At 35.8% G+C, this 15,533-nt stretch overlaps 1 protein-coding gene and 1 long non-coding RNA gene across 2 annotated transcripts; one reads left to right on the top strand and one right to left on the bottom strand.

Moving 5' to 3' along the window:
- The first annotated feature begins 7,037 nt into the window (after positions 1 to 7,037).
- LOC103524291 lies at positions 7,038 to 12,190 on the top strand. Its single transcript, XM_008489305.3, has 5 exons — positions 7,038 to 7,414; positions 8,259 to 8,383; positions 9,714 to 9,808; positions 10,670 to 10,765; positions 11,357 to 12,190. Exons 1-5 carry the CDS (start codon positions 7,286 to 7,288, stop codon positions 11,491 to 11,493), a joined length of 582 nt encoding a protein of 193 aa, XP_008487527.1. The 5' UTR covers positions 7,038 to 7,285; the 3' UTR covers positions 11,494 to 12,190.
- Positions 12,151 to 14,363, bottom strand: LOC113473906. Its single transcript, XR_003395700.1, has 2 exons — positions 14,025 to 14,363; positions 12,151 to 13,949 (listed from the first exon to the last, which is right to left on the bottom strand). It is a non-coding gene; the product is annotated as an uncharacterized LOC113473906 (long non-coding RNA).
- Positions 14,364 to 15,533: the final 1,170 nt, after the last annotated feature.

Below are 15,533 nucleotides of genomic sequence, written 5' to 3'. Positions count from 1 at the left end.
TTCGCCAACTCTTTAGTATTTTCTGTATTGAAATTTCTTTTTAATACAATATCGTTTGGTTCTCTTTCTTTTCTATTCATCATTTTGTTTATAATCATCCATGTTTTTTTACTGTCGCCCTTTGCTTGTTTAAATTTTTTGAAAAAGTATATTCTCTTCTGTTTTTTTATTACATTTGTAACAATATTTCTTTGCTGTTTATATTCTTCATAGAAGAGTATATTGTTTTTATTATTTTTCCACTTTTTGTATAATTCTTTCTTTTTATTTATTTCCATTTTTATCCTCCAATTTACCCAAGGTGTAATGTCATCTTTTCCGTTTTTAACTAACAATTTTGAAGATTTTTCATACAATTCATCAAATTTCAATTTGATAATTTAATATTCTTAATTTCTTTGTTATTATTTCTGTATGTTCTTTAAACTTGAAATCATTTTCCAAATACATACCCAGATATTTGGCTTTATCTTTATAAATTGTTGGTTGACACTGACAATGTTCTAGATTATAATACTTCAGTTCTAAACATTTTCTTGTATGTATGTAAACTTTTTTCCTTGACATAATTTCTTCTTTGTTCTTTGGTGTACCCAATACATCATTTTCCAAATACATACCCAGATATTTGGCTTTATCTTTATAAATTGTTGGTTGACACTGACAATGTTCTAGATTATAATACTTCCGTTCTAAACATTTTCTTGTATGTATGTAAACTTTTTTCCTTGACATGATTTCTTCTTTGTTCTTTGGTGTACCCAATATCATTATCTCAGTTTTAGAATCATTGATGTAAATATTATTATTGTAAAAATATTTTTGTATATTAATAAGATCTTTTTGTGTGTTTTCTAATGCAATATCCAATGATTTATGTATAGAAATTATGCATGAATCGTCTGCAAACATTCTTAACTGACCAAGCAATTTAACATATTTAATATCACTAGTATAGATATTATAATTATTAGGACTAGAAATTATCCAATGATTTATGTATAGAAATTATGCATGAATCGTCTGCAAACATTCTTAACTGACCAAGCAATTTAACATATTTAATATCACTTGTATAGATATTATAATTATTAGGACTAGAAATATTTCCTTGTCCTAGTCCGTGTTTTATATCTGGTTTTTGTGAGGCGTTTTTTTTTTTTTTTTTTTTTTTTTTTTTGAGTTTTGATAGAGGGAACTGTAACTGCCAAGAGGTCTTATCGTCCTGAAGCGAAGAGAGAAGGAAGACAGGATAGGAGAAAGCCAGCCGTTTGGAGAACGAACCTTATATCTGTTTGATAAAACCCGCCGCACCGGTGGGGCTTATCCCTCGCCCTGGAAAGGTATTGTGTTGAAAAATATTGTTACATATATCAATGCTCTTGTTACAGGGACGTGTTTACCGCTACGGACTATTACATTTACGTGGACATTATTTACAAGGAACTCTTCGCCATCAGCTACACCAGATATTTACGATACACATTCAAGGATTTACTGGGTAAGCTATTTAGAACAGTAGTTAATAGTAATTTACTCAGTGAAGTGTAGAACTTACTCAAGCACTCCTTTTGGTGATGTCCATTTCAAGCTTCTTGCTTGACAAGCCGCCTGTCAAAAGCCTGACAAGCATGTTTGAACCTAACCTGTGTGGCAGGCTAAGTAATTTATTTCGTTACCTTTTTAGTGTTGATGCGGATCAAATAGTATGAAAAACCAACTGAAACCTACGCAATATAGGTACAACTTTTGGGTGCCTGTTTGAAGAATCAACATCCATGCCATGTCAAAACTTATTATTTATTTATTATTATTATTATATTTCATCTAACAATTCTTTCACAAGCTCAATAAACCTTGAGCTGAATCCTCCTCGTCTAAAACATTAGTGAAAAAAGCTCAAGTTTGTGTCGACTGAAGAGGAAACAGCTCAAGCGTATGGCAATTGGGCAATCCATTCTTAGATCTCCATTCTTCTCATGAAATTTTCGTGTTTGTTTTTATTTCACAGTTTCATTCGGGGGCGTGGCCAGTCTGTTCCTGGGCTGCTCTCTGGTGAGCATCGCGGAAATCTTCTACTTCACCCTCCGCACGGTGGTCATCAAGCTCTACCACTCCTCCGCCGAAGACGACAGCATGATCAACATCCAGGAGTCGAACCCGCTGTCTGTGGTTGACGCGGTGCGGGCCGGCTGGCTGAGGTGCTTTGACCCGGATGAGTACGAGAGGGAGAAACATAAACGGTGGATGGCGCAGTTCAAGGAGTCCCTGGCGCAGCTGTCGGCGCAGAGGCGGTGCTCCGTGCGTCCTGCGGATAGCTTGGAGAAGAGTAGTTCTAAGCTGACTTTCAAATAGGTGGATAGTTATCTACTTAAAATGCTTAAAGATTTTTTTTTTTTTTTTAAATCCAATAAAATACCTAGGTAGGTAATTCATTATTGTGACCATGTGACCTTACAATGACTTTTAAATATAATTACAGATTTTAGAAGAATGTGTGACCACAAAACGGCATTTGGTACGTCAGCAACCTCTAATAAGAGTACAATCATGTTTAGTTTTATAGGTTCGTAAAAAAAAAAAAAAAAAAAAAAAAAAAAAAAAAAAAAAAAAAAAAAAAAAAAAAAAAAAATACCTACCCTGTTGGACGTAAAAGTATCAAACACCACACACACATTTTGAACTTGTAATGTCTGTGTGACCTTAGTACGACTGTATAGTATAGGTACCTACTTACCATCTATTTACATACAATAAATCTACTTATGTACATATTACATACCTTACACTTACGAAAAACTTACGTCATTTCAAATAAATTTCTGATGCATGAAATTAAATTGCCACTCTTGGTATAATTCCTGCTGGGAGAGAGAGAGAGAGAGAGAGAGAGAGAGAGAGAGAGAGAGAGAGAGAGAGAGAGAGAGAGAGAGAGAGAGAGAGAGAGAGAGAGAGAGAGATGGCAGAGTCATTGACCTGCTGTTTTTTTTTCTCCTCCTCCCTCCCCCTCTCTCTCTCTCTCTCTCTCCGACATTTTATATAAAAATTCAAATCTCCCCATTTTTCTCACCACTATAACCAGAAAGAGAAAGGGGAATTTGGCGCCTCCACCATTGTCTGAGCTATGTTTATTTTCGGTCTGTCTATCTCTCCCTGCCTCTCTTTCTCACCCCCCTCCTTTTCTCCTTTTCTCATTCTTATTCTCTCTCTCTCTTTCTTTCTTTCTTTCTTTCCTTTCTCATTCCCTCCCTCTCTTTCTTTTTTTTTTTCTTTATTTTCTCTTTACCTCTCCAGCTTAGTTAGCTTGGAGGGTAGAGCGTCTGCCTTATAAGCACTGGGCCCCGGGTTAGATTCCCGCCCGGGGCGGGTTTTATCCTGTACGGATAAGGTTCGTTCTCGGAACGGCTGGCTTTCTCCTATTCTGTCTTCCTTCGCTCTTCGCTTTCGAGAAGATAATAGACCTCATCAGTTACAGTTCTCTCTATCAAGGCTCTTTAAAAAATGTACTTTTTTTGGAATTTTGCTTTTTGGCCTCCCAATGAGATTTTTTTCGCTTTCGGGACGATAAGGCCTTGGCAGTTACAGTTCCCTCTATCAAACCCCTCTTTCTCTCTCTCTTCCCCACCGTCCTTCATAACCTTCATAGAGGTCACAGAATGATCAGATTTTTTAACGTTGTTTGTTAAAAAGGAAAAAAAAAAAAAACAAGCTAGGTAAATACATCATTGTTCTCCCCCTTCTCTTCTCTCTTGTGCCTGTGTAAATAGGGGAAAATAGTATAGAGAGACAAAGGACTTTGTTAAAGCAGAATTTATTTATGAGCAAATATGTAGGTACTTTCATTCTACAAGTTGCAATTATGATAATTATTGTACTTGTCTAAAGTACCTACGGGGAAGAGTGGGTTTTCCGTTCAGGGGAAAAAGAAGAAGAAAAGGAAAAGAAGAAGAAAAAGAAGAAGAAGATGAAGAAAAAGAAGGAAAAGATGAAGAAGAAGGAGAAGATGAAGAAGACGGAGGAAGTCGAGAAGAAGTAAGAGGTCGAGAAGAAGAAGATGATGAAGGAGAAGATGAAGGAGGAAGTCGAAAAGAAGGAGAAGAAGAAGGAAGAGGAGGAGGAGGAGGAGGAGGAGGAGGAGGAGGAGGAGGAGGAGCAGCAGCAGGGAAATTTCAGTCTGGTTTCCTCCCAGTTTAAAGTCCCCCAGACAAAGTAAGCTCCCTGTTTAAAATTTAAGAAATCCAAGGGTATAAAATATTAGAGATTGTTGTGTGAAGAACAGATAGGGGTCATTCCTGATGGCGTAGAGGTTAAAGGGGGAAAATCATCTAGTGAAAAGGTAAAAGGGAAGAAATTCCTGTAATAGTGGTAGAAGAGGGAAGGATTCCTGTAATGGGAGGTAGTAATTCCCGTAGAAGTAGTAGGGGGAAAGACATTAGTCTCTGACACAAACAGGAACCTGCTGATTGTTGATGCAAGCTAAGAAGAGGGATATTTATTTGACTAGGACGTAGAAACTAAAGGGTCAGAAGTATTTTTTTTTTTTTTTTTTTGGGAATTTTTTTTGACCTGGGAGTAAAAAATAAAGGGGCAAAAGGTTTTTTTTTTTTTTTTTTTTTTTATCTAAGAGATTTGATAGAAGGTCCTGTAACAACGGAGGTCTCATGGTCCCGAAATAAAAGAGAGAAAGAGGCTAGGACAGGAGAACGCCAGCCGTTCCGAGAACGAACCCTATCTGTTTAGGATTAAATCTTAAAAAACTCCTTAAAAAAAACTATTATTAACATTTGGGGCCCCTCTCTTCTCTCGACGCTCCTAGTATAGGCGCTGTGTAAACAAAGATGGGATCTCCTGGCGTCACCTATACGCTACACAGATATTTGATAGTTCCTAGCGTACTTCATGATAGCGAGGAATAAAATGTATACCAGGTAATCTTATCTAGAACAGGAGAGATAAATGATTCTCCCGCGAGCTCTCTCTCCAAACGACAGGGTGGAAACAGACCGAAAATAAAAACCCCAATGACGAGGCCAAAATCTGAGTTTAAACTAGGTTTAACAATTTGATTATTATAAATATTAATAATAATAAACCTCTTGGATGAAGCAATCTGATTGGCTGAAAAGTGGGAGCTATTCGAAGCACAAATCACCCATCGATATTATGAATTTCCCATTTTCGGTGCTTCCCCTATTGGCCGGAGAACATGGAAAAAATAAAATTTGAATAGGCCATAACTCCGGCCCTGGTTGTCGAATCGAGCTCAAACTTGTACCAAAGTACTACGTTCCTTAAGACCTTTGAAATGATGTATCACAAACAGGGGGTTCTTATTTAAGATTTTAAAGTTGGCCCCCGTTTCGCGGACTTAGCGAAATTTTTCGCGAATCACGATATTGCCAAAATATTTGCATTAAAAATCAAAAAGTTACGGGTTTTTTTGTTTTTCGAAATTTCGAACAGGCTTCGAGAAAAACAATTTAAGCATAAATTCTGGGACACCCTATATATCTCAAAAGTGACATCAAATTATTGAGTCAGAGGATAAACAATAACCTTTTGTAACCACAAATTGAAACAATTAATCATATCTATACCAAGAAATCCAAAACTATGTATGTAGGTATAACATTAAGCAACAGTTTCAAAAATATCTAGAACTCACAGATATTTCATAGGGCGCTTGTATTGTGAACATGTGAAGAAAATCGCCTACGTTTGATGATTTCCATGAGTATGTAAGCAAATAGGTAGGTATGTAAGTAAGGTAGATATTTTTGTAATTTGTTTCCAAGAAAATAAATGAGGAATTTTGTAATTACTCGTTATACCTACCTATTGTGCATAAAAAAGAAACATCTCCAGAAAACAACCATCACATTAGGGAACCCCTGCTCCATCTTCCAAGTTTAAACTTCTGGTCTTGTAACGGCATATTTATTTGGCATAAAATACATAATATGAGTAAAATGTAGGTATAGCTAAAGATAACAGTTATTATTTATGTATTCAAAAAGGAAAACAATATGACTACCTATGTACCAACTACCTTAATTAGGCCCAAGAAAAAATATTTTTCATTACTTTTACTATCTACCCTAATTAGGCTTCATAATAAAAGTTTGTTCAGTTTACAATTTGTGATTTATCCTAGGTACTTACTTTCTATAACCAGGTACCTAAGGGAAATACTTTCTAATTACTTTAGTAATAGAAATGAAAAATAAAATATAAAATAGGTACCTGAGTATTTTAGAAGTAGAAACGGAAACAAAGTAATTTTGATAGTTTGTAAAGTGTAATAAGATGTGTGGAGAAAATACGAGAAATTGTGAGTCAGATGGTAAATACTTCAAATGCATTGATATCAGTGCTTCAGCTGCAATAATAATAATAATAATAATAGGCCCCATAATCACCCAACTTGGGCAAGGGCATTTATTTACAGATAAACTGCAAAAAATTACTATAATTGTGTAGTCAACTAACTAATCATAAGGTTTTACAATTCAAAGTTTTTTTAGAATTTAAGACATTTCAAATTGAGTTTGGCTAGATTTTTCACATACCTAGTGTTTGAAAATACATAGATTTGCTTCAGCTGCAATACTGCATTATTAATTACAAATGACGGGTTTTACCAAAGACTTAATCTTTAATTACAAATTCTCATCAGTAAATGGTTTCTTAAATTGAATCAATCCCAGTTGTATAGTAAATCCAGACCCTTGACAAATGGAGTGTGCCTGAAGGCATGTCATCGGAGGTCATAATAATGGGAGATTTTTTGATAATCCAAAAAGATTAAAATGGCAAATGATTTAAAAAACGCATTAAAATCCTCTATATGTAGGTATATTTATCAATTTAACTCCTTTTTGGGTGAAAATCTCTCGTTATACCGGAAAAAGCAAGGCACAGTCATTGAAGAAACCAACAACAAAGAGATAAAGACGAAGTGTTTTCACTAGAAAATATTAATCATCTGGAAAATGAATCACTTCATTTGAAGAGGGAATTGCAGCAGATATAAAAAAATTCTAACGCATCACCGTTAGTAGAGCTAAATCCCCGGTGTGGTTGGGTATTTCGTATAAGTTGTAAAACCTCTGTGAAGGAACGTTGAGATTTCTGAAAATTGTCGTCTTCATTTCAATCAAAAACTTAGCATTAAATATTTTAGTCAAGTAAAAAATATTCGTTACAGTGAGTCATACTAGGTATTTGAATTATTTCTCATTAGTTTTGATTTATTCTTTTATTTTTAGTTAATCTTTGAGCCATCATGTTAAAAGTTATGGAACTGTCCTTTCTGCTTGTGACAGTCTGTATGCTGAATAGTGTTCAAGCATATTGGGGTTGGGGCCCATGCCCTAAGTCCGTTGGCAATGGTACCCAATTTGAATACTGGAGAGTAAGTACCTAAGTAGGTACCCTATCTATTGAAATATAAATACCTATTATATGTTTTTTCTTCTTCTTCTTCTTCTTCGGAGAGTAAGTACCTAAGTAGGTACCCTATCTATTGAAATATAAATACCTATTATATGTTTTTTCTTCTTCTTCTTCTTCTTCTTCTTCTTTCTTTCTTTCTTTCTTTCTTTTCTCTTCTTCTTCTTTTTAGTCCCTCCTTCCTATTATTACAATAGTAATAAAAAGGTATAAGGGACGGACTATTGTATTCGCTTCGGTGTCGTCTGTGTGTCTGTCTGTTCCCATAGAAGGAATTATCCAAACCTGGTCGACCTATATATCAAATTAAAGGTCTTTTTACCAAGAACACGAAAGTGGTGGTGCAAATTTCGTCCAGAGAACCTTTTCTATCTAAAGGTAAGACTGTCGAATTACCTATTAAGAACTTTGTAGAGGAGTATAATATCGTTTACGTACGTCTCTTCTGTGTTTCAGGCTAAGTACCTATGTTGTTGGTGTTCATAATATCGGTGTAACCATGGCCAGTAATGGTCATGGGTTTATTTTGTTTGAAGGATTTATTATAATAAAATTATTTTATTTTTACACAATTTAGCTGCATAGGACTGTACCAAGTGTACCATTTGCGGCAGATAAATAAGGTGGCCTACAGTTCTTTCAGGAAGTTGTTTCTCTTTAAGAAACGCATTAGGACAGCAATGAAACAATTGCTACATTAGAATCCTGTGTTCCCGTAATAATCGTAGTATACCTCTCATCAGATGGACGAGAAGAGACACAATACTTTCGTTGTCTGTTATTCCCTATCCATTCTTTGTCCACAGTTTTCATACACATCCTGGTTTGAATACAAAAGAAGCAACGTACCCAAATGGGAAGAAGGGACACAATGTAACAAACTACGCTTTGGCAAAATTCCTGGCAAAGGAGACTTGATATTCACACGACCGTGAGTATCACCAGCAATAGGTGACGGCTCTTGGAGTAAGACGAAACCAGCTTTGAAGAAAAAACCTTTGTCTTTGAAGTAATATACGAAAGTGGTTAAAAAAATATAAAAGTAGTTCAGTGTTCTTTAGAAGACCCAAATGGGACAAAATCAGCAAATTTTCTATCATACCTAATACATAGGTACATACCTATTATTACCTTCTATTTGCTGTAGAATAAAATTGTAGATGTTGAGTAAGTGAAATAACTAGACCCAGTTTCAGATTCAGGTCTTTCAGACAGTCTGACAATGACAAACCTGGTCAAGATTCTTCCCCTGATGAACAAAAGCCCTTCCTTGTCTCACCAGTAAAGGAGAAATTTTTACTCTCTATTACTGTAGTAGGTGACTAAAAGTTCACTTTTTTTCTAAACTTTCAGATAACGTAATTACAACTCGTTATATTCTAGTCAAGTTTGCGCTGTAATTGTTTTTTAAATGCAATAGAAATTTATCTCGACGCGACGTAGAAAACACACGGGGAAAGTTAAATGTTCATCATATTAGCCTTCTATTTACATTTAAATGAAATTTGTCTCTTTTATGAGAAGGATCAGTGTGAGTGGAATAATTAGGTTAGGAACCTATACTTTGCATTCGTTTTGTACAACTATATATACATTATGTATTTATGTATGTAGTTGTTATATACTAACGCCCGTTACTCACGCTCAGACCATCTGAGAGACCGCAGTCTCGCAGACATAAGTATGTGGGGGCCTCTCAGACGATCTGACAGACGAATAGGCACGAATTCCATACATTCTAATAGAGTTTTCACTCAGAATAAGAATAACATAGAAGGAGGGTTTAGGACCAAAACGAAAGACAATTTTCAAATCGAAGGTTATATATCAGCTGATTTGGTACCAGTGCCGGACCATGAATAATTTCCTGGGTAGGAGGATTTTTACAGAAATTTTGAAACATTATTTCTGCTTTTTTACGACACTTTCACTTTTAACAACTTCTAAGTAAATTCGATGGGTATCTCATCTTATTTATCCATTATTGACTTTAAAAATTCATAAAACCATTCAGAAATCGGGGGAAATTGAAAATACAGACCGGGACTGCAAAATGTAAACAAAGATTTCAATAATTTTCAGAAAATTTCCACCAATGAGAGAAGAGTAAAGTCAGCTGACTAAACAAATTTGGTTAGTCAGCTGTTCGTCAACTGTCCTTCGACCTTGATATGTAAAAAGACCCAAACCCTCCTTCTATGTTATTCTTATTCTGAGAGTTTTCACTTTTCACCCACTCTTTGTGTCTATTTTTGTTGCAGAGGAGAGAGTTCAGAGAATGTCCCGGTTTCAATTGACGAACAGCCAGGAACAAGTATTAATGAAGGGAAACTGAGATTCACTTATACCTTCCCATGTAAGCATTCAACATTGGGAGCCAACCCATGCGTTCTAGAACGTAACGTGTTAGACCCATGCGTTCTACAACCTACAATCAGGAAAAAAAAGTGATAGGGTGCCACAAAAGTTTATCGAACTTGGGGATGAAGAACTCTATCATTGAGGCACTTCCCATTATTTAGGTTGTTGGAATTTGTATTTGTATAGTAAAGTATCGAGCTTATTAATGATGTAGAGTTCAATATTAGAGAGCCGGCACCCAGTCACTCGGTTAGGCTTCCGGCACCATACTTTTTCTCTCCTTGTATAACCTATAGCCGAGTTTTCTAACGAGGACCTAACATTTTATTAACAAATTTATTATGACTCTTTGGCAACAAGAAGGGGACCAAAGTTTGAGTTTCCGTAGGAAGCAGAGAGAACGTCATAAATTGAACCAAATTTACTTCCCTTTGACTTGGGGAGCGACTTTTGAGAAGTTTTTTTTCTGCTTGATAAGCAAGATGATGATGGAAAGGAAAAGTTTGTTTCTGAGTGGAAAAGTTTTCCGGGGAGAAAAGAAGAAAAATTGAAGTCAACTGACAGGAAATGAGGTTGACCCTTCACCAATAGGTAGGTGCTACCTACCTATCTAAAAAAGAAAAAAAATGGACAGGTCCTATGTGGTGTCAGTAAGGGACCCTTCAAGCTAATGTTAAAAGTTATGAGTCATAAGTAACTCATAACTCATTAGACTGACAGATAACCCATAAATCTCATAATAGGTAGGGTTTAGGCCAGCCTATCACGCTCAGACCGTCTGAGTGTAATTGGTGGGCATTGGAATTTTTTGATGTTTTCGCGCTACTTCCGACATGCTTCATTTCTTTTTCCACAGCCCATTCGTACGTAAAAGACTTACAAGTGGCGGCAACAGACTTCCATGATTTCATATTGACATGGACCTGCTCAAACTATTTCATTTTCCATACAGGTAATCTCTATCATTATTTCTAGTGAGTCAGCACCCATGGTGTAGTGGTCACTGCGCTCGCCTTGCATGCGGGAGAAGAAAAAATTGCATCCTGCAAATGATTTATTCCGTGACTGGTTGTTGCGGGGCCCACTCAGCCTCGTGAGGACAAGAAGTAACTATGTATTATTTAATAATAATTAATACCTATATATAGATGCGCAAAGGGGCGTGCGGTGCCAGCATGGTAGGTAAACATTGGGAGCTGCTGGATTATTAAGATGTTTGGAAAATCCTACTATGCTGCAGTGAGCACCAAAGTTGTGATATGATAACGCAAAGAAACGGCATTTTTTTTTTTAGCCAAATCCCCTTGAGGGGTGAGCCATTTTTCTAGAAAATGACACGGGCTTCGCTCCAGTACTGGAAAAGTCCCCCTTTTTGAACCTTTTTTTGGAGATCCAGGGCACTGGGATCTATTTCGGGCGGGAATCGAACCCGAGATCTAGTGCAAAGGAATAAAATAAGAGACTGACGGGGCCCTGTCCCGTGTAGTTTCTACTCCTATCCCTCCATTTCCTACCCAATATATTATTTTCCACACAATTTCAGAGGGAGCTCAGATCTGGTCCAAAAGAAACTACGATATTCAACCCTATGTGGACATCCATACGGAGAGAGCCCTCAAGCTCATTAATCCTCAACTTGAATTCACCAAGATGAACCAGGAAAATTGTCCCCGACTTTGAAGAGCATTTGGAAGAGAAAACCCATCTGGTCTTATCTAATATACGGATAACAAGTGGGGCCCGGCCCTCCGGGAAATTTTTCCATCTTGGTTAAAGAAAATCAGTATTTTTATGTATCTCCTTACCTATTTTGTTTAATATTCAGTTTATTATTATTATTTTCTGAGGGTGATTTATACATCTACTCGGCTTTATTTTTAAATCTACCCTGTATGTAGATTAAAAAATAAGTAGGTGCATACCTAGGTAAGGTAGGAAGGACACATAAAAACAACACCACTCACCATAAAATTAAATTGAACCCTTCAAGATCTTTTAAATCTATTTTCATCAAAAGAATAACAAGACTTCAACATCACTGAGAGTCAAAAAGAAAAAGAACAAGCGTAAAATTACATCCCATAAGCCGAGCATAGGAAAATTTAATTAGCGGAGTACCTACTTATAGATTTCGCGGAAAAAAAAGCAATATGACCTACCTCATTGGAAAATTAATTCCCACTCAAGTTGAAGAGCAAGGGAAATGTCGCTCTTCCCACCCGATCAGATTTTTCTACACTTTTCAACCGAAAGCTTTCAGTGAGCCTTTTCAGAGTTTTTCAGTTTCAAAATGAACTTCGACCGGGAACGATTGTCTGTGGTGTGCGAGCGCGGTAATTTTTCGTCGTTCTTTGAGAGAAAAAGTATTTACGTAAAATTTTAATCGGAAATTAAGAGGTACATTAATTTGAGGATTTATTTTAATGATAATGACCATGAATTAAACATTGTTATTTTATGTTTATTTCTAGCAATAGCCAGATTGTTGGTATAGTAAAATTGGTCCCTTTTTAATTCCTAAAAAAATCCCATTTTGATTGCAAATTTCATCTCAATATTGCTTATTGTACGTCTTCTTTTTATCGTGTAGGTAGTTTTTACTTTTTTCTCCTGAAAATTAAAGTTATGTTTTGACAGTAAATTTATTCTCTCTCTCTCTCTCTCTATTAAAAAAAAAATAATAAAAATAAAATAAAAATAAATAAATAAATAGGTACACAAAAAATGCAGATGAGGGCACTTCAAGCTGTAAATATTTGGGTATTATGAGCAGGCTACTCTACGTGATGTTAGTAATGAATAGCAGAAAAGAGTGTTGTATATTGGAAAATATGGGACATGCTATGAAAGAATGCTATGTCTAAGAAAATCGCCTGAAAAGAGCAGTTTCAATCCCAGCCGAGGCATTTTTTTAAAGAGGTCTTTACAGAGGGACTTGTGTTGATAATGATATAGAAGTCCTATACCCTGAAATGGAAGATTAAAAACCGGACAGGATAGGAGAAAGCCAGCTGTCCAAAGAAAGAACCTTTTGTGTTAAGGACATAGTTTGCCGGCGGCAATCGGAAACTTTGGCCAGTTAAATGATCTAATTCTCTAATGGTCAAGTGGCAGAGAATGCCGCAAGTAGGTATTAACGACACATTATTTTGAACATTCACTCATTTTTTTTTTTTTGTCAATTTTTGGAAAAAAAAGATTGTTCTACCTCCGCCCATGTCCGTTCCTGGAAGCCAAAATAATTCAATGTAGGTAGGTACCGGAAGAATGCAAATCAGTTAAGCTGAATTTTACACCCGTCATGTAATCTCAATGGCTGTCTGTTCCAAAACTTTTTCACAACACAGAACCCACGCATAAAAATGGGAGGAAAAAAAAAGAGGACAACACACCGTCCTCTATCTTATTTCCTTTTCCCCTCAGCATTTAGTCTCGATACCACTTCCACATTGTTGGATATTTTATTACCTTTGAAAAAATAAGGGGGGAAAAAAGTGATAAAATTGAATCCATTCAGAAAATTTGATAGGTACTTTTTTTTTTTTTTTTTTTTTTTTTTTTAAAGCTATAACCGCACTCGGAAACGAAGACATTAATATTTTACTTCAAGTCATGTTATTTATGTACATGTATTTTAATATTATTTTAGTTATTCTTCTTCTCCTCCTCCTCATCCTTCTTCTTGTTCTCGTTCTTCTTCTCCTTTTCATACTTCTCCTCCTTCTTCCTCGATCTTCTCCTCCTCTTTCTTCCTCTCTTTCTCATTTTTTTTCTTCTTTTTTATCACACTTCTGACTTTTTTCTTTCTCCAAATTATAAAAAAAATGAAGAGCACCACACTGGGGACCCATGGTAAAAGCTACGAGTTCTCAGCTTGCATTTGCACCAACATTATTCCAAGCTAGTTAGTATCCTCCTTGAGAACCGAATAAATTTCTTCAGGGAACCTTTTAGAATAAATGAAAATAGAAAATGTATGTACATAAATATGGAGGATGGAAAAGGAAATGAGAATTCTTGTGGTGAAAATTAGGAGAAAAGAAATAGGTAGCGCAAAAAAAAAAAAAAACACCTTTTTTGAAAGATAGGTAGGGTAGGTACCTACCTACATGGTTCCATAATTTGTAAATAGGTACCTAGGTACATACATTTCATATTTTCATTTAGTTTAGTTGGAGCCAGCAGTGTTTATGTTTTGAATGTATAGGTACCTAGGTACATACATTTCATATTTTCATTTAGTTTAGTTGGAGCCAGCAGTGTTTATGTTTTGAATGTTTTTTTTTTTTTTAATACGGATAAAACAATAGATGTCCCTTCAAGCAATAGACATTTCTGTTATCATAGTTGTTTTCCAGCTAGATTTATGGTTTATGCCTCTAGGCTAGGTCCTAGTCTTGTGTGGGCGGTCATAGAATTACGAGTACCTACCTACATGACAAACTTCCCTGAGGGGAAAATAAGCGATTTGTATGAACGCCGTAGAACTTTCTGTGTATGCAATATGCAAAGATCTCTTTTTTACTTTCCTTATCCTAACCTACAGAAAGGAAAGTCTTGTGTGGGCGGTCATAGAATTACGAGTACCTACCTACATGACAAACTTCCCTGAGGGGAAAATAAGCGATTTGTATGAACGCCGTAAAACTTTCTGTGTATGCAATATGCAAAGATCTCTGTTTTACTTTGCTTATCCTATAGAGTATAGAGATTAGAGCATTAGGTAGGTAGTAGGTATATAGTGTACTACCAGAATCAGGATGTCTAACTCACAATTTTCGAATGACATTTTTGTTTTTTATTTCAATTTATTCTGACAACTCATGAATATTCATTTGACGTTACCCCGAATCACACCGAGCCACATAGACATCCTACAAGCCGACCACTTTCCCCAACCATGTGGAAAAATTTCATCGTTCTACGAGAGGATTCGAATTTTCCAAGAAAAGCTCGCCGTCGCGTGGCGTCACTTGCCGTTTTTTTCCGAGTTAATTATGAAAATTGATATGTCGGGCGTTTTCTGCAAACTTCCCCTAATGAAAACCATCATATCCAATTCCATTAATTTTACGAACACGTTATGTCGACAGGAATGTCAAATGGCGAGACAGATAGGAATTTGTGAATCCGAGAGGCTCCGAATCGAGGGATTTTATGAAAGAAACCTGCGATTTGCATTTTTTTTTGTTTTTGTTTTTGTTTTTTTTTTTGTTTTTTTTTTTTTTTTTTTTTTTTTTTTTTTTTTTTTTTTTTTTTTTTTTTTTTTTTTTTTTTTTTTTTTTTAACCGGCGTGGCTTTTCTAAAGCGTTGAGAATCCGTTCCAAAAAGTCATGTTGATATCTCCATTATTATTATTATTATTATTATTATTATTATTATTATTAACAAGATATACGAGTTTCTGTGAAATCCTCTCAATACACTTTTCAAGGGTAACCAGAAACTTTAAAGCTGTTTTTGCCAGCCTAGTTAGCTTAGTTGGTAGTGCGTCTGCCTTGTAAGCGCTAGGCCGCGGGTTCGATTCCCGCCCGGGGCGGATTTTATCCTGATGGGATAATGTTCGTTCTCGGAAACGGCTGGCTTTCTCCTATCCTGTCTTCCTTCTCTCCTCGATTTCGGGACGATAAGACCATAGCAGTTAAAGTTCCCTCTGTCAAACCTCTTAAAAAAAAAAAAAAAAAAAAAAAAAAAAAAAAAAAAAAAAAAAAACAAAAAAA

Source organism: Diaphorina citri, unplaced genomic scaffold, assembly GCF_000475195.1.
Source record: "Diaphorina citri unplaced genomic scaffold, Diaci psyllid genome assembly version 1.1 scaffold91, whole genome shotgun sequence".
Lineage (NCBI taxonomy): Eukaryota > Metazoa > Arthropoda > Insecta > Hemiptera > Psyllidae > Diaphorina > Diaphorina citri.
This window is presented reverse-complemented; position numbering and strand designations above follow the sequence as displayed.